General features: G+C 45.3%; 1 protein-coding gene across 1 annotated transcript in view; it reads left to right on the top strand.

Annotated features, from left to right (window-relative positions):
• The window catches only part of NALCN (sodium leak channel, non-selective), a 293,862-nt gene extending 269,514 nt beyond the window's left edge, over nt 1–24,348 (top strand). Inside the window, exons 32-44 of the mRNA XM_060129171.1 lie at nt 318–424; nt 628–702; nt 1,398–1,517; nt 5,473–5,541; nt 6,483–6,631; nt 7,912–8,005; nt 9,654–9,786; nt 10,424–10,539; nt 12,389–12,546; nt 15,120–15,270; nt 16,791–16,940; nt 19,164–19,281; nt 22,410–24,348. Of these exons, the coding sequence (XP_059985154.1) occupies nt 318–424; nt 628–702; nt 1,398–1,517; nt 5,473–5,541; nt 6,483–6,631; nt 7,912–8,005; nt 9,654–9,786; nt 10,424–10,539; nt 12,389–12,546; nt 15,120–15,270; nt 16,791–16,940; nt 19,164–19,281; nt 22,410–22,603 (1,634 nt within the window). The 3' untranslated portion in view covers nt 22,604–24,348. The remainder of the gene's footprint in view (nt 1–317; nt 425–627; nt 703–1,397; nt 1,518–5,472; nt 5,542–6,482; nt 6,632–7,911; nt 8,006–9,653; nt 9,787–10,423; nt 10,540–12,388; nt 12,547–15,119; nt 15,271–16,790; nt 16,941–19,163; nt 19,282–22,409) is intronic.
• The last annotated feature ends 1,879 nt before the right edge of the window (nt 24,349–26,227 follow it).

Raw genomic sequence — 26,227 nt, 5'->3', positions numbered from 1 at the left:
TGCTCTCAGGATAAGCCTTAATGAAAAAATGAATTGTTAAATAAATATATTTGTGCTTGCCTTTTAAACATATGAGTGAAATGTATTAAACTGACAGAAACTGAATGATGCGAATCTCCTTCCAGTGCAGACGGTGTCATGCACCGTCGTTTTAAATATTCAGACCCAGCCATTCCTGCAAGACACTTCACAGTAGATTGAACTGTAGGAGAAAAAAAAATGTAATGGGTTTTAAGACGAGCATTAAAGAAAATGAAAGGCAAGAACGTAAATGTGACCGATGTCTAAAATGCCCTTGCCTAAACCTTTCTTTTCAGATAATGATGGTTTTAGAGCTAAGATGTATGACATAACCCAGCATCCATTTTTTAAGAGGACAATTGCATTACTCGTCCTGGCCCAGTCGGTGTTGCTGTCCGTCAAGGTACTCTATTTCACCCTAACACTCTGGGAATGAATTTTTTATTCATTCGTGGGTCCAAGAACATTGCAGGCAGCCATGTCCACTCACAGTCTACATTTATAAAAAATTTAAATTCACAGTCATGTTCAGATGGGTGGAAGAGGGGAAAGTCTTTCCGTGTTGATGGAATGCAGGCACAGACGTGTGTGCTGTCTCTCTTACAGTGGGACGTCGAGGACCCAGTGACTGTTCCTTTGGCAACCATGTCGGTCGTTTTCACGTTCATCTTTGTTCTAGAGGTACAGTAATGAGCCAGCTGTTGCTGGGGGCTGCAGTGCACATTTTAAAGCAAAACAGCGTCCTCCTTCCATGGCACTTCCTTGCACCTCCGCGTCCCGCTGCTTTTGAAGTCCTCTTTGGGGAACAGAATGCTCTTAGTATACTTCCTTTTCAGGCTGTTCTGCTTCGCTTGAACAAAGACTTCACTTTATATTTCCATTTTTCCAACGGCGAGAATTACTAACTGCCGTTGACGTTGTATTTGAATGTTGGCCTGTCTAGTTATCTGAGTTCAAATATTTACAGCAAACGGCACAAACCACTGTAATTCAGGGACTCAAATTACAATGTGGTGGCAGAGGGAGTTGGCCCAGACAAGATTATTTTAATATGTGGTCCACGTCACATTGCTTTCCAGTGCAATCTTCTTGGAAATGCAAGCAGATTTTTATTTTACCCTGTACCAGTTGATGTTTCCCAAAATCTATGGTCTTTTACTTGAGGAAGAAAAACGTCTTGCTATCAGAACTAGTCGTAGAAAAAGGAGAAAAGAGTGTGGAGAATATAGATTTACGTATATACACAGACACATCAGTAATAAATTCTTCTCTTTGGTTTCTACATCCTTTAAAAAAATAATGTGCCTCAGGTTAGTACATTTAAATATATGCTGAACACTCAGCCTCAGTTCATTGTCTTCATTGTTTTTCCCCAGGTTACAATGAAGATCATAGCGATGTCACCTGCCGGTTTCTGGCAAAGCAGAAGAAATAGGTACGATCTTCTGGTGACGTCACTCGGCGTTGTCTGGGTGGTACTTCACTTTGCCCTCCTGGTAAGCGCATCACTAAAGTTTATTTTAGTTGGTAATTTCAGTTCAGGTAATCCTGTTTCCAGCCTCATCTCACTCCAGGTTAGCCTACTCTCAAGGGTCAGGTTAACCTCCCTAAAATTCAGCCTTGACCATGACGGACCCTCGGACATGCTTGCACACACACACACACACATGTGTACGTGTGCACACACTCGCACTCTTCACACAGACAAAAGCTGACCCCTCAGAGTCCTAGAGCCTGCAAGCCAGAAAGAGAAGGTCCTTCAAGATCCTCTGGTTTAACCCTCATTTTCTCAAAGGATAAAAAACGAGAGACAGAGAGAGAGACAGAGAGAAATGGAAACCGAGAGATGAAGAGACCTGCCTAAATTCACACACAAGCCAGAATCAGAGGACCTGAACCCAGTTCTCTGAGTGGAAGTGTAGCTTCCGTGCCACTACATTATAATTAGGGCTTCACAGTATGATTCTCTGATACTTTGCTGCCTTATTTTCTCCCAGACACCCGGCTGCCATTTCTCGAAAGCCATCATTCCCCATCTCAACACCTGAGTTCTCATTGTTCTGCCTAAAATGCATGCAGCCTCCCCACCCTCCATTCAGCTCAGACTCTACACCATAGGTGTACTTGATTGTGATCATGAGCTGTGTTGTCCAATAGAAATAAAATGTGGCCTGGATGTTATTTTAAATTTTCTGGGAGCCACATATAAAAAAGATAAAAAAAGAAAGAGATGACATTAATTTAATAATACATTTTTAACCTACCATTTCCAAAACATTATCATTTCAATATGTCAGAAATGTAAAAATTATAAAGGAGTGAGGCTACACCCTTTCTTTGGTATTCAATCTTTGAGTGCCTATTTCACATTGACAGCACATCTTAATTTAGACTGGCCACATTTCAAATGCTCACTGACCACGTGTGGCTGCCATGGTGGTCAGCACAGGTCCAGAAGACCTGGTTCCTAATCCAGCACTTCAATCAAGTTATTTGTCTTCAGTGATCTTTTGTTCCCTGCTATGAACTGGGAATATATTTTCATAATTTACCTAGTCCATATGCGCATTACGAAGGTCAAGTATGTGAACTACTTCTAACTGTAAAGATTATACAAGCCCATAACATTATTTTTTTTATATACAGCAGGTTCTTATTAGTTATCTATTTTATACATATTAGTGTATATATATCAATCCCAGTCTCCCAGTTCATCCCACCACCATCCCCATAACACATTATTATAAATACTTTTTCTTTCTTCTTTAGTCTTCCTTGATCCCACCCAAAAGTAATTGGGTGGGCTTATTTTGCCCTGCTCTTCTGTCCAGTATCCCATCCTCTCCAGTGTTAGAGTCATGCAGGAAAATAATCCCTAATGTTACTGACCCCAGCTAGCTCAATCAGTAAAGCATGAGACTCTTAATCTCAAGGTCATGGGTTCATGGGTTCCAGCCCCATGTTGGCTGCCACATAGGTGCCAAATAAAAGCCAATACTCGAGATACAAGTGTCGGTAGGAAAGGAAAGGTTGCTTTAGTCAGGAGGCCAGCAATCTGGGGAGAAGGTGGACTCATGTCCCAAAGAACCAACTCCCCACTGCCAGCCAGGGGACGAGAGCTTTTAAAGGGGAGTTTCAGGGTTGTCTAGGTTGAGGGAGGGGGCTATGTGCAGAACAGCACTGTCAGCTCTGACAATCATCTTGAAATTGGTCATACAGTGACCTGAATATTATTTATAGCCCTTGAGGAGGAACTAAAGGTCCTTGACTTTGTTTAATGGCTAAACTATTATTACTTTGTCTTATTTGACTGCTTTCCTTTGCTTCTGCATTTTCTCACTTCTCCAATTAAATTTATTCTTTGGCTAAAGTTTTTCTACAGACAGGAGTCAGGCAGAGGACATGGGCTGGGGGGGCAGGAGGTTCTGTTACGGGAAGGCCCCATAGGGTCCTGCTCAGTTACACTAACACAGAGAACCCCTTTACACACCACAAAGGCTTTGCTTTAGGATGAAATTGCTGTGCTCAGGAAGATACTGAGTGTCCTTAAAACAGTTGTCACCCCAGTTCATTTCCTTAAACGACAAAGGATCCAGAGCACTAAAAAGCTGCACGTCACCGTGCCAGCAATTGAGAAGAATGTAATGGGTAAAAACAAAGACAGTCACTGCTCTCATGAACCTCACAGCCTGGAATGTTAGATCGGTATTCATCAAATGCCCCCAGGTCAGTGAGAATTACAGCTATGGTGAGGGAGACGGAGAAACACGTGTGTCCCTGTGATGACACAGGAGAGTGCATGATGGCTTCATCAGAGAGATCCTGGAAGGCATCCCTGAGGGAGTGATGATTGAGATCAGTCTGTAGGGTGAGGGGAGAACATTCCAGGCAGCTGTCCCTATGATGGGAGGGTTCGGGAGGATAGACAGTATGACTGGAGTAGGAGGAGCGAGGGGAACGTGGTACAAGATCTGGCTGGGTAAGAGGTGTCAGACCTCTCAGGAGCTTGTAGTCCAGGTAAAGGATTAAGTCATCATCTCAGAAGCTGTGGGATGTCATCCCTTCCAGAATGCAAAGAGAGACGGTATCTACAATAGGCTCTGAGCTAACATGGAAAAGAGGAGCAGCAAAGCCCGTGTTTGTATCTTTTTCTAGACAAATTGTAGCCAAAAGCTATTCGGCCCAAACAGGGGAATGAGTAAACTTTCTAATTCTGGGTGTCCCCAAAGAGGATATCACATACCCGAAAGGCCAGCTTGCCTCTGCCTGACTGCTTCTGCTTTTCACCAAGAACCTGTGGTCCTGGAAGGTCCTTCCTTCTCCATTCTATTTTGCAGTGGACTGTTGTGAAAGAAGACACAGTCCTTGTTCCCATCCAAAGATGCTTCTGTGCAGACACATTCATTTCTTTGCATCTCACCAAGGATCTTCCCTTCCTGGGGGCCATCTGTGACTGTTGTCATTTGACTAAGCAAGGCTCCCGGGGAATAATCACGCCTTGGCATCAGCTTAATGCCACTGTCGTTACTGCACTTGTAGCCGGTGGGGTCTTTGTTCTCAGATGAAGCTTTCTTAGTCATAGAGCACACTGAGTCTTCTCTTTTTTTAAAAAATTAATTTTTATTGGAGTATAGTTGCTTTACAATACTGTGTTAGTTTCTACTGCACAGCAAAATGGATCAGCTATACATATACATATATCCCCTCTTTTTTGGATTTCCTTCCCATTTAGGTTACCACAGTGCATTAAGTAGAGTTCCCTGTGCTCTACAGTAGATTCTCATTAGATATCTATTTTACATATAGTATCAATAGGGTATATGTATCAATCCCAATCTCCCAATTCCTCCTACCACCCCCCTTTCCCCCTTGGTATCCATGCAAGAGATATTACCGAGTCATCTCTTGCTGCCAATCACACACTTGAAGGAAGAGCTGGATGTGTTTTCAAGAGGGAGGACTTCTCTGAAATCAGCTCAGACGAATGTGCATGTGGCTGGCTTCAGCTTCCTTCAGAGAGAAGGAAGCTGAAACTGACCCCTGGCAATCTTTTCCAACACCAGCACCCCCTCTGGTTGTAGAAGGAAGCCAGGATTCTTTTATCTCCTGTCTCCCTTGACTTCTTCACTTGCATTGTTATCCTAGGGTTTTCTCGCTCCTCAAAGGACCTGGTCACTATTTTGTGTGAAATAAGTTTTAAAATACAGAATTCAGCTGAGCAAAACAGAGACGAAAGTTTCATTTAAGATTTGATTTTATAGCTAATATTTATTCATGAGTTTTGGCAGTGACCTTTTCAGCACCTTTTTAAGATACATTTCTTAGAGGAATTTTCACATTTTATTAAACTCATTATTCAGTAGCCTTCACAGAAGACTTAAAATGAAAAATGGAACTGTAACAAGATTTTTCGTGCAAATTGCAAGAGGCTCTCCTCTGTTTAAATTTCAGAACGCGTACACCTACATGATGGGCGCGTGTGTGATTGTCTTCCGGTTTTTCTCTATCTGCGGGAAGCATGTAAGTACATTGTGAAGATGCTGTCATAGGTCATGTGTACACTGAAGAAAGGAGTGATGACTAACTGACTTTAGCTGCCCTTCTGGGTCTCCAGGGCTGGAGTTAACAAATTCCTAGACATCATAAGTCAAAATGAGCAAATTATCAAATGAATCGGTAGCTTAATTGTCTTGTGATTCGTTTCCTGACATTTGTGTTATTTTAGTTATTCTAATTTTCTGAGTGAACTCAATCATCAACTAGAGATAAAATGTCAGGCACAAAAGCAAAGACTAATGGTCTTTCTTAATGCTTCTTTATTTTTATTGTTTTTATTTTTAATAAAGTTAAATAATTTTACTGCAAAGAAGAATAATCTTTAACAAATATTCATGATCCTATGATTCCAGATTTATTGATGTTCTTTGTTAATGTTCAATACATTCCACATATATTTTTCATTTTTTACAGCACTGTTTTCTTTTTTGTTACTAACTTTATTTCATGTAGGGTCCATATATCCACATAATCAGTATGGTAAATATTTGATGGTTATTTGGTATTTTACCATCATTTAGTTTTGTTTTTATGATCGTCTGTGGAAGAATCCTGGGTCTGCTTGCTATTGGCCAAAAATGCACAGCCTGTATAATAAAGAGTTAGGGAGGAAGAGAAGAGAAAAATAGAAGGCTTAAAATATTGTGGTGGAACTTTTATTAATTTGGCTAAAGAGGCTGAAGTTTAAAATATGAGCAGAATTTCTTCAGGTCTAATGGTATTTAATAAAATTCAAATTTAATACCAGATAGGAAGCAACTTTCAAGTGATATCCTTGAGAATCACTTTTGTGCCAGACTGCTTAACTGTTACTTACTTCCCGGGTTCACCATGGCTTGATGAGATGAATGTCCCCTCCCTCCTTCTCTTTCCGCATCCCCGCCCCCACCCTCACCTCCATACAGGTGACACTAAAGATGCTCCTGCTGACAGTGGTCGTCAGCATGTATAAGAGCTTCTTTATCATAGTGGGGATGTTCCTGCTGCTGCTGTGCTATGCTTTTGCTGGAGTCGTCTTATTTGGTACTGTGAAATATGGGGAGAACATTAACAGGTTGGTATATATTTATCTTTCTTTCTTTTCTTTTTTTTTTGCGGTACGCGGCCTCTCACTGTTGTGGCCTCTCCCGTTGCGGAGCACAGGCTCCGGACGCACAGGCTCAGCGGCCATGGCTCACGGGCCCAGCCGCTCCGCGGCATGTGGGATCTTCCCGGACCGGGGCACAAACCCGCGTCCCCTGCATCGGCAGGCGGACTGTCAACCACTGCGCCACCAGGGAAGCCCTATTTATCTTTCTATTCAAATATTAAGCAAACGTTTTTAGTAATGAAATCATGGATACATATCTGCATGTGTTTTAGACAAAGATGGGGAGGGGGAAGCAATCATTTGGAAATTAAAACAAAATAAAATGGCCAAGTTTTAAATGACATTTTTCTCATTGAAACTATGCATGCTTACTGTTAGAAAATTAGAAAATTCAGAAATAAAAGAAAACAGGGGCTCCCCTGGTGGCGCAGTGGTTGAGAGTCCGCCTGCCGATGCAGGGGACACGGGTTCGTGCCCCGGTCCGGGAAGATCCCACATGCCGCGGAGCGGCTGGGCCCGTGAGCCATGGCCGCTGAGCCTGCGCGTCCGGAGCCTGTGCTCCGCAACGGGAGAGGCCACAGCAGTGAGAGACCCACGTACCGCAAAAAAAAAAAAAAAAAAAAAAAGGGAAACAAAAAGAATCCATAATTCCACCACCATGCAGGAATAACCACTTCTAATATCCTGGTGAATTCCAGCAATTCTTTTATCCACATACTGCCAGAAATGATACATTATTTTTTTAATTAAACAATTTTGAGATGGCTTTGTTTTTTTTAAGCAAAACATGGGAAGTTAGGACCCCCAAATTGTTATATGTGGAAAGCATTTTTCAAAGATTGTCTTAAATTTTGTGGAACCGTTTCTGAGTGTTTTTTTTTTTAAGTCCTTACACAGAAAATTAAATACAAACGTGTCTTGTTGCAGAGATCACTTATTTGATATATGGTGGCCCCATCTTTTATAGCATAATCCACATAAAAGAAGGAATCACTTCCAATTGTCAACGCTTGCTTTCTCAGTCATTCAAGATGAATGGCAATAAACTGCTGGCACCATGCTAGGGTTGGACTACTGAGATAGCTATACTTGGAGGCAAGTATAAATAAGAAACAAAAGGGTGTAACCTCTGGAAATGATAATTTAGCAATCACATTTGCTCTAAAATCCACGTGTTTTGGTGGTGACAGCCCTTACATGACAAACCATATTACTCACATTCTGGTTTTTTTTCCTTAAATTAGGCATGCAAACTTTTCTTCAGCTGGCAAAGCTATTACCGTACTGTTCCGAATTGTCACAGGAGAAGATTGGAACAAGATTATGCATGACTGCATGGTAAACGTCCCCTCATCGCTCGCGATGCCTTCACTTAGAAGCAGATAAAACTCTTTGGTGATACAATATAGGCAGCACCATCCTTGTAGCATCTAGACTGTGTACAAAACACATATCCTGGCCCTTTAGTCCGTAAAATTGCATTCTTTTACATTACAATACATGGACATACAGGAAAAATTTCCAGTGAACCCAAGTCGAGCTATTGTAGTTCCATTCAACAAATTTGCATTATGTGAGCATTGTTCTTTCCCTCCCATCTTTGACATTTTGGCAGTCAAGTACAAACAGGAGAGTTCCACTTCTTTGACTTAATTCAACAGATATTCACTGAGTCCCTGGTTTGTACTGGCCCCTGTACTACGTGCCCGGTCTTCAGCGATTCCAAGGCATTCTCAAGGAGTTTATGTCAGGGGCTCTGAGCAATACTCTCCCTCAGCTGTCCTCACTTCTAGAGCCTAATTCTTCATCATCCTTCAGGTCTCAGTTTAAGCTCAGTTCCCTCAGGAATCCTGCCCAGCGCTAAGGCTGCTGGTTCTGGGTCCTCCCAGTGTTCTGTATTTCTCCTTTGTAGTGTGTAGCACAACTGCAGTGAGTTATCGGTTTGATTGGTTTATTTCAGCTCCCTCTCACCCTCTGGACCAACTGTTAAAAGAAATTTCTGCAAAGATGGCAATTCAGTGGCCACCACCTATGCGTGGTTATTGAGCACCTGAAATGTGACTAGTGCAACTGAGGAACCAAATTTTCAACTGTATTTAATTGTATTGAATGTTAATGAACATACATTTGGATTTAGATAGCCACGTGGAGTTAGTCCATGTTGGACTGCAGGGTTCTAGACTGTCAGCTTCATGGCAGAGGGAAGGGGTCTGGGTCCTGCTCACCAGCCTGTCCCCAACACTGGGCATAAACCTAGCACATAGGAAGAGCTCAGGAAATTTATGCATGAATGAGTGGGGACAGAATTCACCAAATCAAAAATAATACAAGGCAGAATTAAATAAATTCTAGATAAAAACAAGCAGAATGCCATGGAAATGCAGAAGAAAGAGCTAGTCTCTCTGACTGAAAGAAACCAGGAGGCTTCTCAGAGGTGTTGGAGTTTTACTGGGCCAGTGAAGAATGGGGAGGCTTTTGATAACCTGAATCTTGTGCCATTTAATGATATTCCATAACGATGCTCCAGGAATGAGAATTACTGGCTTTTCCTTACACAACTTGAATGTGAATTTGCTGTGTATGCAAATCTTCCTAAATCTTAACCCATTACTTAAGTCAGAGGTTTTTTTTAAACACCTTTTTCTCTGACTTTCTGCGTTTTGCATCACAGTGACTACTTACTCTTTGGGGCTAGTGGAGGTGGCACAAAGAGTATCTCTTGAAGGAAGGGAGTTCGTGTTCATTGTGCTTCTAAAATGGCAATGAACTTGGGATCCTACAAGACCAAAAGCATAGTATAAGTGAAATATTCTTTTTGATTTTTGCCACAGATGAGGTACCCAATGTATGGGCCTTTGAAAGATCACTTTGAAGTTACTTATATTTTATATCGTTAGGAATATGTTCACAACTACAGTCAGTTAACAGAAATTTGTAATCTTCTCTTCTCTCACTCTGTCCCCCCTTCCCCGCCACGGGCCCACAGGTCCAGCCCCCCTTTTGTACTCCAGATGAATTTACATACTGGGCAACAGACTGTGGGAATTACGCTGGGGCACTTATGTATTTCTGTTCATTTTATGTCATCATTGCCTACATCATGCTAAATCTGCTTGTAGGTAAGTGATGTTCATTGAATTATTTTTCAATCTCTTTAAACTCAGGTTATTAGGTAATTATGTACAATTTCCAAGTAATTACCCTGGATTGCTTGGGGTGGGTGTTTTATGGCATTAATTATAAATTGTTGCCCCTCGGTCCAGAAGCTGAAAAGACCTTTGAAAGGCATGTAAATGACAGTTGATTGCAATTTCAAGAGTTGTTCTATTTATTATGATCATTAATTTCAAAAGCTCTTCTCATGGATTCAGTTGGACAAATACCAGGGAACGCTACCTTTCCAGCCTTGAAATATCACATTTATTTTTTCAAAAGATATACACTGTCCCCCCAGATTTGGGACCATCCAGAACTCAACTTGACCTTTAAAAGCTGCCCTGGAACTCAACTAAGAATTGAAGCCAGCTGGCACGAGCATCTTAGACACAGAATGCGTGTTTTGCAAAGGTGGACGCTGGATAAATAGCTCAGTCCAAGTGTAAAACATGCCAACTTGGAAACCATACTAAAAGCCCTTTAATAATCTGGCTTATAATGTAGGTGATAAAATTCATTATTTATAATAGATGTACTTTTTCTGAAAAACGACAGATTAGCATAATTGTCTAACATCCCCATTTTTCTTTTTTTTTTTAGCCATAATTGTGGAGAATTTCTCCTTGTTTTATTCCACTGAGGAGGACCAGCTTTTAAGTTACAACGATCTTCGCCACTTTCAAATCATATGGAACATGGTGGATGACAAAAGAGAGGTATTGTCTCATAACTCACCCCTACCCCAACTGCCGTACTGCAGACATTTCAGTGGTTTTGTTGTTTTCAGTGGACATGTATTGAATTTGGAAAGGCCATTGCTGAATTGCAGAAAGCTGTCATTGACAATTTAGAAGAATGTACAAGGAAGGGAGAGGGACAGAATAGTTCCCATCGTGTCCTTTCCAACCACAAACGTCCTCTCCTTCAGATATTCAGGAGGTTGGCAAGGAAAGGAAACCAAGGGAGCTCTGAAGAGACCAGCTGGGGCTCAGGGCAGGGAGGGGGGTGAAGTTCAGATCACCAAAGTGACAGTATAATACAGATTCATGATCACCTCAGCTCTCACACAGCAATTCTGATTAGAAGTGCAAAGGAGTTATTTAAGTGGTTTCTGAAAGTTATCATTTTGGACTTATTATTTGAATGTTTTCATCATACATCTTACCCAAGATTGCCTAGAGTTAGGCAGAGCAGCAGATGCTTCCCCCTTCTCCTAGCAAAGCTTCAGGCGCAGTTCCAGGCACCAGGGATGTGACAGTGAACGAGGTGGCAAGGTCCCCGTGCTCACAGAGCCTGTGTTCCATTGTGGGCAAACAATAATGATTGTAATAATTATTACCATTTCAAGAAGTTATAAGCACTTTGAAGAAGGTGGTGGCACGGGACAGAGTGGTTGGAGATGGGGGGCAGATGCTTTAGCGGGGTGATCTTGAAGGCCTGGCTGAGGACGTGTTATTTGACGTAACACCTGACAAATGAGGAAAGTTCAGCCATGGGCAGACCTGGGGGAAGATCTGAAAAGAGTTTCTGGAAGATACGACTGTAGACACAGAGACCAGGGAGCCAGGGGCAGAGCAAACGGGGTCCTGGACCAGAGCTGGGGTCTGCACTGCCATGCAGGACTTTCTCCAGCCCCTGGGCTTGCTCCCTCTCTCCTTAACAGCCTCCAGGCACTGGCCTGGGTGGGTGGGGGGGGTTCTTCCGAGACAGTGACCTGCGTGTGCAGGTGTCTGGCCCTGTCTCTGTCTCACCTGCATCCACTTAGGTCTCCGTAACTGCCACCGCAAGGAACCTGCTTTCCATTGACACACACGGAAGGCGACACCACCGCTCACACGTGTAGACATTCGTAACGGACAGGAATTCACGGGCTACCAACGTCCCTGCCTTTCACCCAACTCCTTAACTCAAAGTCACAGCCAGGCTGGCACCGTAGGTTTTGTTGCCCTGAACGGAGTGACATGTGTTAGGTCCTCGGAATCTGCATCTGCTCCGACCAGCAGAGGGCAGATCTGGGAGCCCCGTCCTGCTGGATGTAATTGTCCTACCAACAGAGAAGCCCCGGAAAGGAGTAGTCTTTCCCTAGAAGGGTAGCTCTGAGCCCATGGTTAGAAGTCCCCAGCATCCGGACTAAGTGAAGGATCATACACACGTGTCGGCCCCATTTTTTCCGCTCCGTGCGTTACTGGCCCACTTGGCACGTGTGTTAGAGAAACAGGTGAACACGGCTGAGGCAGTGCAGGGGGCAACAGGAAGAAGAGGGAGCGTAGAAGCTGGGCCCGGGGTAGGCCGAGGCTCCCCTCTGCCTCTTCCTTGCCCCCGCGTGGCGGCGGGACGCCCTCTAGAACCAGAGATGCTCCAGCAGCAACTCCACGGGCTGGGCTCCTAATCCCTGGCTCCCCTGGGTGCACAGAGCCCCCCGGCCTCGGGGAGGCCAGAGGCTTCCTTGTGCCGGTGCCGATTATGTTAGCTTTTGAGAGCTAGCTGTGGGCTTCTTTGCTGTGCAAACAGAACCCCAAGCGAATCATTGTGGTCTGTTTCCGAGTGACTGTGCTCTGTCACCAGGGGGTGATCCCGACTTTCCGCGTGAAGTTCCTGCTGCGGCTTCTGCGGGGGAGGCTGGAGGTGGACCTGGACAAGGACAAGCTTCTGTTCAAGCACATGTGCTACGAGATGGAGAGGCTGCACAACGGCGGTGATGTCACCTTCCATGATGTGCTCAGGTAACGCGGTTCACAGCCCTGCGTCTCTGCTGCACAGGGAGAGAAGCCGGGCCGCCCCTCATTCCGCAGGAAGGAAGTGGTCCAGGAGAGCTGGGCACCTGCTCTGTTCCTCAGGCCCCTGTGGTCAAGTGCGAGCTACAGCCCCCGACCTTCTCACTCACAGGTCCGGCCACAGTCGGCCTGGCCCACCCGGGGACGGTTGCCCCTGGTTGGTTGGCAAACCCCATTTTCCAGCCATTTCATGAGAACCCAGACGGGACAAAGGGGGACACAGAGGCTTCTGTATTATTCACTAGGATTGCTCTAGCAAAATACCATACACTGAGCGGTTTAAACAGCAAGTTTAGTCTCCCGGCTCTGGAGGCTGGAAGTGAATTCAAGGTGTCAGCAGGCTGGGTTCCCTATGAGGCTGTGAGGGGGGATCTGATCCAGGTCTCACCCAGCTGCTGGTGGCTCGCTGGCCATTGTTGGTGTTTCTTGGCTTGTGGAAGCATCACCCTCATCTCTGCTTCATCTTCACAAGGCGTGCTCCCTCTGTGTGTGTGTCTGCGTCCGTGTTCAGATGCCCCTTTTATAAGGACTCCAGTCATACTGGATTAAGGACCCACCCTACTCCAGCATGACCTCATCCTAACTAACTACATCTGCAATGACCTATTTCCAAATAAGATCACACTTCAAAGTACTGGAGGTTAGGACTCCAACATAGCTTTTGTTGAGGGGAAAACAGTGCAACCCATAAGAGCTTCTTAAACGGGAGTCCATGGTTAGAATTCAGAGGTCCGTGGTCTTGGAAAGGGAAACAATTACATCTTTATTTTCACTAATCACTCACTGAAATGCAGCATTTTCTTCAATGATATACATGTATCTTTGTCACCAGTAGAAATCACAGACATTTTCACATGCATTACTGTGTGTCTGATATCTTAAAATATCCGTTATGCTCACCAGTTCTGAGTTACGGTAGTCATTTGACCTCAGCTAGATGTTATTATTTAATGTAATAATACAGAAGCACTTATGTTACTACGTCATCACCTTTTCAAAGAAAATAATTTGAGAACTGTATTTCGATATAACCGGTTTCCTTTGTAATGCAGATTTTTTAATGCATTTAAAACCTTGTTCTAAGAAATGTCCCATCAGCTGCACTGCCAAAGGATCCATGCCCCAGAAAAAGTCAAGAACCCTCCTCTGCCACCAGTAACTATTTTCATCATGTTGCATATACCTGGCAAGTTAAAATGTTGGGTACTGTGTCACAAATTTCAGGAGCGTTCAGGCGTACAGAAATACGTTGTGACTGGAATTTGAAAAAAGACCAGAACAGAGGAAAGATCTGGGAGAAGTTCTCTCAAGTTATCGATTTTACCTCCCTCTCTTCACTTCTTCCTAGGGGAAAGCTAAAAGGCAGGAAAAGATGAGGCAGAGAACACCAATGAACAGCAAAGGATGCCATCTCTCTCAGAATGTCACTCCATCTTCCCTCCTAGTGACAAATAGTTTTAGGCTGAAAGTCAGGTGCATAGACATATCACTGTCCCTAATAATTAACACACAGCCTCTTTGGATCACATTGGTGTGTCTGATGACATGGACCCAGGCGAAGTTGATGGTGGCATCCTTTGCCCCTCCCTATTCCTCTAGCCCTGGATATGATGACAACTGTTCAACGATGAGATTCTTGATGAGGCAGAGAAGAGAGGAAGAGCAAACGTGCTTTCTTCGCCCATGGTGGGAAGAACCTTAGCAAACAAGAGTAGGTCATTGTACCAGGGCTGCACCTGCACGGGGAGGGCCCCTCCGGCGCCTCCAGGCTGTGATCTGGACTATGGAGAGGGTTCTGAGCTCGAAGCTCGGGGTAGGCAGAGGCTGAACAATAACCTGGGTACCGCGGCTGCACCAGGTAGCACCAGAAGGCGCTGTGCCTTTGGCTCTGAGCCCCTCAGCCTGGACGCAATGAGGTGCCTTATTGCCCAGGGGCCCCAGTGCAGCACGTCAGCTGTGTTGCTTTCATTTGCCACTGCCTGGGCCTATTGTATCGAGGGCCAAATGGGAGTGAACGTTCCACCCTGGCTTTGCACCCATCTAACATGAATGAGGAAGATGTAGGGGGCAAATGAGGTAAATTGAGAGGGAAATGGCAGGGGGGATTGGATGCATGACCCACAGCCAAGCCTCCTGACCATCACCAATTGGATCTGAATGTGAAGACAGTATAGAAAGAGCAGCCTTCCTTCTACAGGGAAAGTTCCAGAGTCTTAAGCAGCTGATAATGTAGGTCAGGGCCTAGCCTGGACATTTTGTTTCACAAACGCTTACCGTGTTGCAAGTACCTTGCGAATACTAGCAAACTTCGTCACATAGTAAGGTAGGTCTCATGACTCTCCCCATGTGACAGATGAGGGTAGAGAGACAGAGAGGTGACATAACCAGCCCAAGCCCTCCAGCTGGTCAGGGCTGGTGTCCAGATGTTACGTTGGTTGGATGGAGTGATGTTCTCTCTGGATTCTGAGAGTCTAGACCCCAGGTACCTCAGAGCTCATCACTGCATGTTCCCCCCCCACCAGCATGCTTTCCTACCGGTCGGTTGACATCCGGAAGAGTTTGCAGCTGGAGGAGCTGCTCGCAAGGGAGCAGCTGGAGTACACCATCGAGGAGGAGGTGGCCAAGCAGACCATCCGCATGTGGCTGAAGAAGTGCTTAAAGCGCATCAGAGCCGTGAGTGAGCCGGACCCGTCAGGCTTTACTCCCTCCTCCCAAAGGAGGGTCAAACGGAAAGAGCTCCTTCAGCACCTACGCTGGAGCCTTCTGTGATCACCTTATGAGCCCATAGCCACGTCACCTTTATCCACTTAACGATGATTCAAACCTGAATTCTGGTCCACCTTCAGCCATACCCTCTTGAGCAGAGTCCATAAGAAATTTCCATTGAATCACATTTTTATAACTTAGCATGAATGTTGAAAAAGCAGTTTATGGATATTAAAATATTTATGATCTCCGTTTATGAAATATGAGTGTTCACAATGCCAGAAATCTCTACATACTGAACGGCAACTGAATTTACAAAACTACTTTTAAATTACTCCTAAAAATACCAACATATTGTTGACAATGTTGTTTGATCTTTAATTAATGACCGCCTCTCCCCAGAGTTTATGATCTGCTTCCTGAACTATAAGCTTTAAGACTCTCTAACTCATAAATCCATGAATATACACTGTGTTGATACAGACTGTGTTTACAGTGGGCACTTCTATTAGGTTATTACTTTTATGAGTGGTTTTGACCTATGCTTCACACACAGGGGAAGAAAATCAAACTAACCACTAAACATTTATCCATAACAGATTTCTTTTTTAATCCTGTTTCTCAGAACACCACCAACTTCGAAACATATCTATCGGAGGAGAAAAGGTCCCCAGAGCAAGGAGCCCGTCCAACCTCTAATAGCAAGGCAGCTGCGGCAGCTGGGCCACCATAGCCCTGCTAGGTCAGGGATCACGTCTGCCCCCCACAGGCCCTAACAGGGCACGGGCAGTGCCCACTCACCCCAGACCGTCCAGGCCTCAGTGTGCGCCAAGACAGGTTGGCCCGCTGCCGGATTAGCCTGCTCCAACCAGAGCCAAGACGAGTGAAGCAAGGGTTTCACTCATCCACCCAAGTCTCCTACCTCTTCCAATTTAGAGGAAAGGAGCGATCCACATTGGCTTGGCACAGTGTAAGATAAGAAGGGAAAAAAATAGAAATTCACATTAATGATCTAAAACTTCTGTTATATTGTATAGCATGGGGAACTGTACTCAGTATTATGTAATAACCTATAAAGGAAAAGAATCTGAAAACGAATATATCTATAACTGAATCGCTGTGCTGTACACCTGAAACTTAGCATTGCAAATCAACTATACTTCGATTAAAAAAAAATGTTTTCAGAGAAGGAAAAAAACTCCATTTAAAGTAAAACACAAGGTAGCATCAGTGAGCGTAACTAGTCCAATTGTTATGCAAATGAAAACAGGATGGGAAGGCAATTCCTAAGTCTCCAAGTCATCCCTTAAAGCAATCTGATACTCCTCAGGGAAACCAGTTAAGAACCTTTACCTGGAAGCTCTTAAGAGGTCACCAGGCATTCAGGTCCTTTGAAGAAGAGAGAAGAAAATAAGATTTGAGCGGTACGGGCAGGGGGATGCTGGGCTGAAATTCTGGTCCCTGAAAGAACAATCCTATTTCCATAGAAACAGCAGCAGTCCTGCAGCATCATCCACAGCCTGAGAGAGAGCCAACAGCAGGAGCTGAGCCGGTTTCTGAACCCACCCAGTATTGAGACCACGCAGCCCAGCGAGGACCTGAATGCCAACAGTCAAGATAACAACATGCAGCCCGAGGTACAGTCCGGGGGGGAGGCGTCCGTCACCTGAGGGTGTTCGCAAACATGAATCGATGCCCGTTCACGTGGTCATTTTAAACAAGTGACACTATCTCTAATAGGAAGTTGGAAAAAAAAAACTGGAACACGATCCAGTTGATGTTTGTGTCTTTGTCATCCCTGAATCAGTGCAGGTTATCTCAAAAGATTCTGATTTGTATAGATACAAAAAACAGTGGGAATGCTCTGAACTTAATAATCCTGTTGGATTTTTGTCTGAAGAGTTAACATCACATGACTTACGAGAATATGGCTTGCCTGAAGCTCTGTCCTAAGTGTTTTCTCCTCCTCACCAAGTCACAGAAACTTGCAGTAAAATGAGCAAAAATGCTTGCAGTTGGCCTTCCACCTCCTTAAATAGGCTCACTGAGGATTTGTCCTTCTTTAGCTGGGCATCAGAAGAGCATATGGAATTTGGGGAGTCTTAGCTTGAGGACCTTCTGTGTACTAGGGCCCGGCATAGCTTCATTTCTAGACTGTATCTGCACGTCCATAAAAAAAAAGCACAGAGTCACCAGCGTCCTGGAGACCTTGTGTGTGAGAAGCAACTGGCAGGAGGCCCAGCCTTTGTGAGGCTTAGTTATGAATCGGCTGGAGCTGGTCTCGGATCTGGGTGTGTGGTGACACAATCGGGGCAGGTGACAGACACTGAAGCCAGGGGCTCCGTGGCCCAGCAGGACGCTCCAAGGGGCCCTCTTGTTCTACAGCCTAGTTTTGGGTGGATTCATGTCGTTGGCTCCCCAGCCAGTAGGAATCACGTGCCACTGACTACTTGTGCAGGGACGGTCAACACAGCAGGGACGTGGGGCTTCTACAATGGCCCTGCTGCCTGTCTGCCCTGAGGATGGCTGGCAGTGGTCGCGTGTGGTGCCGGGGTAAGAGCAAGACAGCTGATCTCGGGTGACCTTGGCCTGCAGCGGCTTGAAGCAGGATTTCGGTTCCCCGGAGACTGAAGTCAGGCTGTGGCGGTGTGAGCGCTGAATCCCAGCCACTAGACCACACCAGTGACAAGGCCCTGGCCCGTCAGTTGTGTCGAAATGAATGGCCACAAAGAGAAAAAAAGTAGTGAAACAAGTAAAGTGTTTCTTAGGAGGAAAAAGAATACGCGTGGCTAGACACACGGGCGGGCTCAGAGGGAGAGTCGCACCCTCCTGGTAGTTTGAATCACTTATATGCGGCATTTCGTCCAGCTTCCTTTGGCCAATCATCTTACTTTGCCTGGTTCTGAGCCTGTATTTGGCATATCTCAGGGTCCTCCCCTGTGTGCGCACGCATCTCTTAGCCAAGATGGATTCTAGCGAAGAGGCCCATGGGTAGGTTGACATCACCTACCATGGGGTGGCGCCCCCCTCCCTTTTTGACCTCCGAGGAACCTTTCTGCGTGTGTGTAGTCGGGAAGGTCTCCTTGACCTCGAGGATGAGGAATATGTGTCTCTTATCTGAGCAGGGCTCAGCTTCTCCTCTTCATCTTGGACTCTGTCCACGGGGGATGCACTCCAGCTGTTCAGCCTGGGGCCCATCTATCTCCTGCCTCACAGCCAGCGAGACAGGGGAGGTGATGGCAACAGAGCTCTCCGGTTTTAGGTCAAAAAGCCCGAGGGGCCACTGAAGAGAGGTGAGAACTACGGTGCTGATAAGGAAAGGGATGCGGATGGTGAACCGGAGACGGGGTGAAATGCACGGAGATCTGAGCATTTCTCTTTGGCTTCAGTCTTAATTGGTTTAAGTTTTGTTCTCTTCCGGGGCCCATCCTAGAGCTTTGTCCGCTGAGAACTCTTCTGGAGGCTCTGGGTTGGCAAGCGTGTACTGTCCCCAAACCAGGCAGTCCCACTGTTTCCCCCGCCCTGGTATGTGGCGGTGCCCCCAGGGGTGGCAGGTGTGTGGCCTTGGGAGTGGAGGAGTCTGGGAGGGATACCCAAGAAAAAGCACTACCTGCAGGGTCGGGCCTGCTTTCCTCACCCTGTGCAGTGGTGACTCTTTCACTTTCCCTGACTCTTTTTACCCATTTTCATTCTTCCTGTCCCCACTGTTGACACCATGGGTCTGTGCTGTCTTCGCCACTTACTTTCCTGCGGGGCTTTCTTCCTTCCTTAAAATGAAATGAGGGTCCAGGCCAGTGCACAGAGGAGGAGAGCACAGCACGAGGAATAACCGCCTGATTCTCCCGCCCGCACCCCTGCAGACAAGCAGCAGGCAGCGGCTTCTGAGCCCCACGCTGTCGGACCGGGGAGCCAGTCGGCAGGACGCAGCCGAGGCCGGGAAGCCCCAGAGGAAGTTCGGCCAGTGGCGCCTGCCCTCGGGTATGTATGGCAAGTCCTTTCTCGAGCAAGTGGGGCATTTTCAGGGCATCCGTGCTCTTTGTGTGTTTGGGGTCTTGAACTTCAAAATTCAGGTCTGCCTCTAAAGATGTATTTATAGACAGTAAATGAAAAAGGTATTTCCCTCATCAAAAACAGTTCCCTCAAAATAACTTCTCTGAACAGAACAGTCAGCTAATAGAGAAGGCAGCACCTATTAACAAAGATATTATAACCACGATCTAGAAAGTGGTGGTGATTACCACCAGGGACTTCTGGTGCACATTCCAGGCATTCCCAAACGTAGGCAACACTCATTTAATCTAAGAGGGAGTAGGTGGATACATGTCACTCAGAAATGACACAGGTTTCTCAAAGAAGGAACAACAAAACTTATTTAGTGCAATCTCATCTGTTATAGTACCTACTGTACGCCAATCACTGTTGTGAGGGCCTTACACACGTTCCCTCCTTTAAGCCTCACGGTCCTATTATTTTCCACATTTTATTGATTCAGTGAGAGCGTTTTCTTCTAGAGGGACATGGGGGTCTGGAAAGCCAGGATAATCCCATTCAGGCCATGCAGAGGTGGCAGGAGAGCAATGATCTGCCCGGCCCAGGGTTTTCTCTGTAGAGAAGTGAGCCCGCGGGAAAGCGGGGGGCTTCCTAGGCTCTAGAATTGTGTCCCTTCCTCAGCCCGATTCAAGTGAGGAGACAGAGACTGTTGCAAAGTCTTCCGTAGCACATCTGTCCCGCAAAGCAGAAGACAGTTCGCCTTACCCTTGTCCAGTGCCACTTAACACCAGGGAGGGAAATCTCTTTTTTCCTACCCCGGAGGCTATTATGCAGGGATCAGAGAGAACCGGACTTCCTTCCACCTGGTAAAGGAAAGCTGGGAGTGAGAGGAAACAAGATTGAATAAGTGCTGGGGCCAGGCCATGAACAACCCCAAATTACAGGCTGAGTGGTTTCAACTTCATCCTGTAAGCAGTCAGGAACCAGGAGAGATTTCTGAGCAAGACCTGACATTTGGAATCCTGCTGAGGAAGACTCACATGGCAGCAGTGTAAAGAGTGGGCTGTCTGTGGCAGAGCCCCGAGGCAGGGTTACGAGCCAGAGGATGGTGCAATAGTGTGGGCGAGAGGCAATGAGGACACGGGTGAAGGCGGTGGTCCACACCATGGAGGGACGGACAGGAGAGACGACCTAGGGGAGATGCACAGTCCTTGGTATTCACTTAAAAGGATGAAAGAAAGGATGCTGTCAAAAGTGGCTTCCAAGGCCCATAGGTGGCCCCAGTGCCAGCAACGGTGATAATTAAGGGGACATGGTATTGGGGACGCCCTGAGTTTGAAGAGGCACTGGGCAGGAAAAAGAGCATTTGAAGATGGGGTACCAATGATGTACCCCCCAGTGTCATGCTATGCATTTTCTTTTTTTTCTTTTTTCCCTTTCGTTTTTGTGTAAAAGTTGTATGCATTTAAGGTGTACAATGTGATGTTTTGATAAACGTTCACACTGAAATGATTATTACAGTAGAGCTAATTAACATATGTGTCACCTCACAAAGCTACCATTTGTGTGTGTGTGGTGAGTACACTTAAAATCTAGTCTTCCAGCAAATTTCAAGTATACAATACAGAATTATTAACTATATTCATCATGCTGGACATTAGATTGGCAGAACTCATTCATCCTACACAACTCAAACTCCGTACCCCTCGACCAACACCTCCCCATTTCCCCCACCTGCCCACCCACAGTAGCCATCATTCTACTCTCTACTTCTATGAATTTGACTTTTTTAGATTCTACATGTAACTGAGAGCATACAGGATTTGCCTTCCTCTGTCTGATTTCACCTAGCATAATGCCGTCCAGGTCCATCCATGTTGTTGCAAATGGCAGGATTTCCTTCTGTTTTAAGGCTAATATTCCATTGGATACACACCACGGTTTCCTTATCCATTCATCTGTCGATGGACACAGGTTGTTTCCGTATCTTGGCTATGGTGAATAATACTGCCATGAACATAGGGGCACACGTATCTCTTCAAGATAGTGATCTTGTCTCCTTCACATGTGCACCCTCAAGTGGAGTGCTGGACTACATGGCGGTTCTGCTCTGCATTTTCTTAGGTCATCTCATTTAATCTATTTTAATTCTCACAACAGTCCAGTGAGGAAACTGGTAATCTCTTCATTTTGCACTTGAGGAAACTTGGGTTCAGAGGCATGAACTTGATGTTGGTTACATCTACAGGTCACAGAAGTGGGACCCCAAACCATGACTGATAGAATCCCAAAGCCATGAGTGTGTCAACAAAGTCTTCATACAAGCTGCTTTATCCAGGCACATGGATTGGAAAGATGAATGCTGCCCTTAGCGTATTTTAAATCTGTCCAGGAATCATGCCTTTTTCTCTGATGCTACACTTGTTTTTACAAAAAAAAAAAATGTTATTTACCCACATCTTTCCTCCCTTATCTTCTCCAAACCTCTTCCTCTCCCCTGTCTATTACACTATCTATCCCTTCTTTTCCTTTGTTGTTTCTTTATATTAATATGTATATAGTAATGAACACTGACACATTTCCATGACACTTTATTTGCCCAAACTGGAACTTTTAGTGATTTTTTTTTAGTTTTTGTAGTTATCTCAAATTGCAAGCAACAGGGCTTCCCTGGTGGCGCAGTGGTTGGGAGTCCGCCTGCCAACGCAGGGGACACGGGTGCGTGCCCCGGTCCGGGAAGATCCCACATGCCGCGGAGTGGCTGGGCCCGTGAGCCATGGCCACTGAGCCTGCGCGTCCGGAGCCTGTGCTCCACAACGGGAGAGGCCACAACAGTGAGAGGCCCGCGTACCGCAAAAAAACAACAAAAAACCCCCCAAAATTGCAAGCAACATATTTTTTTCAAATGGTGTTACTAGTCCATGAACACATAACACTATTCATAGTCCACTATGAATATAAAGAACCAAGTATTTGAAAGGTTTCATACGTGACATCTATGGGTAGGACTTGCTCCTGGAAAGTATGACTGACAGGACCATCGGGGGTTTCAGGAATGGCTAGCAACGGGGGGAAGCCACACCAGGCTGCTCACGGGACTCTTGTTGATTCCACAGCACCAAAACCAATAAGCCACTCGGTGTCTTCGGTCAACTTACGGTTTGGAGGGCGGACCACAATGAAATCTGTCGTGTGCAAGATGAACCCCATGACAGACACAGCTTCCTGTGGTTCCGAGGTTAAGAAGTGGTGGACTCGGCAGCTGACAGTGGAGAGCGACGAAAGCGGAGATGACCTTCTGGACATTTAGATGGAAGCCAGTGAAGATGAAAGTCCACTGGTGAAAACTGACTTCTGATATGTTCTTTCATTGTCCAGTGAGCAATCCATAATTGATGTATAATTTAAGTCCAACTTGTAACAAGATTTTTTCAACTGATTTCTGTCCTGCCATAGGAAGGCATAAAACTGGGTCTGTCAAAGCTGTGTGTGTGACGGGTTATTATCACGCGTTCAAGAGAATCTGCAAAATGGCAGTTTCGTAATATTAGCAACTATACCAACTATACCAGATGCAGATCACTCAAAATTTCCTGTATTCCACCTCTGTAAACTAAGGTATATTCATGTATGCTCTGACGCATTATTTTCACCCCCTGAGAGAGTGCTTAGCCCAAAGTGGCTGATATTTATGGTGCAGGAGCTGTATCTTTAGTTCACGTTTTTCCCACTTCCTCTAGAAATACCTCTCTTGGGAGAATTTATTATTTATGATTGATCTGAAAATGTCAACACTGAGCTCATGCTAAAATGAGTAGTTTTACAAGTTAGATTCTGAATTTTAAAAAGTATACTCTTTTTCTCATGTTACTTTAAAAAACATGTACAAGCTATTAGACATCAGAACAAGTCAATGTCTGTCCCCTTGGCCTGTTCCCAAGAGAACTGCGTGTGCAGCTACCAAGCAAAGAAATGGGCCCAAAGAGCTGACTGGTTTAAAACAAACCTGTACATGGATCACTTGGGGGTACACAGTTACTTAAAGATGTTGAGTTTCTTAAAAAGCCTTTTAATAATAGAGTTTAGCAAAAAAAAAGTAAAACTACATGATTCAGCTCATTTTAAAAATCTTTGCATGTGTGATGTTACCCTTGGCTTCATCTCTTACCCAAGGTAGGTCTGTTTTGCCATAAATCAGCAAAGAAATTGAGTCGCCCCCAACACACTATTGCAGTGTTCAATTCAAAATGATGCCCTTGCTACCAGACTCTCCTATAGAAATAATGGTACTCTCCAAAATCTCACTCCCAGCTCACAATTTCTTTATCTCACAGCTCAATTGTATATGTTTCACACATCAGCTGTCCATGTCCTCTGGATGCAACAGTGGTTCTTTTATGCTGGGTCAACCATGTAGAAGTGCATTTGGGCCTTTAACTACACAATTCTTGATTGGAGATTTGCTGTTTAGATTACTTCTTTATTTATTTATTTATTCATTTATTTATTTTTGGCTACCTTGGGTCTTTGTTGCTGCGTGTGGGCTTTCTCTAGTTGCGGCGAGCGTGGGCTACTCTTGGTTGCGGTGCTCGGGCTTCTCATTGTGGTGGCTTCTCTTGTTGTGGAGCACAGGCTCTAGGCGTGCAGGCTTCAGTAGTTGTGGCACGCGGGGTCAGTAATTGTGGCTCATGGGCTCTAGAGCACAGGCTCAGTAGTTGTGCCGCACGGGCTTAGCTGCTCTTCAGCATGTGGGATCTTCCTGGGCCAGGGCTCGAACCCGTGTCCCCTGCATTGGCAGGCGGATTCTTAACCACTGCGCCACCAGGGAAGTTCCTAGATTACTTCTTTTAATACAGTGTTGATCTCAGAATCCTTTGACCACCACCCTACTCCCCCAGTTGCTTTATGATCTATTTCTGTCTATTTAACATTCTTAACTAGGCAAATATCACATTCCTTCTGTATAATAAATGTGACATTGTGGTAACAGTCCATATAGTGTTTATATGATTAATTGTGACAGTAAGATAATGGGCAATTAAAGTCAGTACAGCCGAAAGGATTTTATTTCGTTTTATGTTCATTTAGAGTTTACTTTTTGTACATAAGAAAATAAAATAAATATTGGATTTGTAAAAGAATTTACTTCGAGTTGATGATCATTTCTAAACCCTTTTCACATGTATGTGTTTTGGGGGTAGGAGACGGCTTGGTGGAGGGGCCACTAAGGAGCTGGCATTTTGCAAACTCTGTATTTGAATATTCCGTCGATAATTAGTTGGCAAAAGCTCTGTCCCTGCTATTCATTTCAGCTCAGTTCCTAAGCCAGAAGGTTCCTTTCACGTTAGTGCTCATAAGGCTGAGTGAATACTCTGTACCTTCCAAACTCACAAAAGGATCTTTGGCAGCCAGGGCATGGGTCTGTACTAGTGCTGCATGAAAACGAGACGTTTTTCCTCTTGGCTCATTACACTTGAGTAATACAGCTTCATTCTCACAAAACGGCTGAGCCCTTTCTAAAACGTCTGTAATTGATGTTCAGCAGAACATCATTGTTGTTCATTCTGCAGTGAAGCAAGGGGCAGAATAGCAATGCACTTAAAGCCACAGCACCCTACATTTGCAGTGAAGGGAAACAACCAGACGACTCCTGTGGGACTTAACGCCACTCTTTTCCTGAAGCCAGTAGAGCAGACGGCAAGCCCAGAAGATACATGCCATCACCCCCTTTTAGATTTTGCATCAACTTATAAACAGGCTGGTTATACAGATGGGAAAACGTCAGCCACAATGTCCCCTGGTCCTTAGGGAGGCCAGACACTGATACTAATCCTGTCATCATGCCACCCACTGCCTTTAATTAAGGGATGCTTTGGGTTCCGAAGGCATCAGAAAGCGTAAGGGATAGAATACTTGACGCAGAGACCCCCGGGGAACAGACCACACACGCATTGCACGTAAGGCGATTCAAGGGGACTCAAAGGGAACAGGGATGGAGAGAATGGCCAGACTGAGGCTATTCACTCTATTCTCAGTGGCGGTTCAAGAGCCACAGCCATCAGCGGGGACTGGCCGTTTGTGCCCTGCCTGCGCTGAATCAGATCAAGCACATAGAAGAGATACTGGGCTTGTAAACCTTCAGCAAAAGCAGTTTCTGGGCCAGCTGAATGATGTGTTTGCCTGTTTCTTTGTAGAAAGTGGCATATACCACAGACAGGTGGTTTCCAGTGGCACTCTTTCTCAAAGTCCTTCGGAGGATCCCAAAATATTAAGCAGGCAAAAGCAAGGCAGCCCTAGTTGAAATTTGGGTGAAGATGAGAACCCCACCCACATGGCCTGTCTCCCGCCTCTTATGGACTGAATTGTGTCCCCCCCCCAAAAAAAAAGATGTGTTGGAATCCTAACTCGTAGCCCCTGTGGATGTGACCTTATTTGGGAATAGGGTCTTTGCAGATGTGATGAGTTAAGTTATGGTGAGGTCATACCAGAGTAGGGCGGGCCCTGAATTCAATATGACCGGCGTCATAAGAAGATGAAAGAGACACTGAGGGAGGAGAAAGCCACATGAAGACACAGACTCCGAGGGAAGACAGCCATGTGAAGACAGAGGCAGAGATTGGAATGATGCCACCACAAGCAAGGAATGCCTAGGGTGACAAGTCATTGCAAGAAACAAGGAAGGATCCTCCCCCAGGGGCATTGGAGGAAACATGGCCCTACCATCACCTTGATTTCAGAGGTCTGGCCTCCAGAACTAGAACTGTGAGACAATAAATTTGTTTTAAACCACCCAAATGCTACAAAATTTGTAGTATTTTGTTATAACAACTCACAAGCCCAGTCCATCTCCCAAAGACGGCGTGAACCATCCTAGTGTTCCAAGGAAACTAGTTTGAAAAATACTTGTATAACTCAAAGATCATGAGCTTTGGAG

Source organism: Lagenorhynchus albirostris, chromosome 18 (assembly GCF_949774975.1).
Source record: "Lagenorhynchus albirostris chromosome 18, mLagAlb1.1, whole genome shotgun sequence".
NCBI classification, from domain to species: Eukaryota; Metazoa; Chordata; class Mammalia; order Artiodactyla; family Delphinidae; genus Lagenorhynchus; species Lagenorhynchus albirostris.
This window is presented reverse-complemented; position numbering and strand designations above follow the sequence as displayed.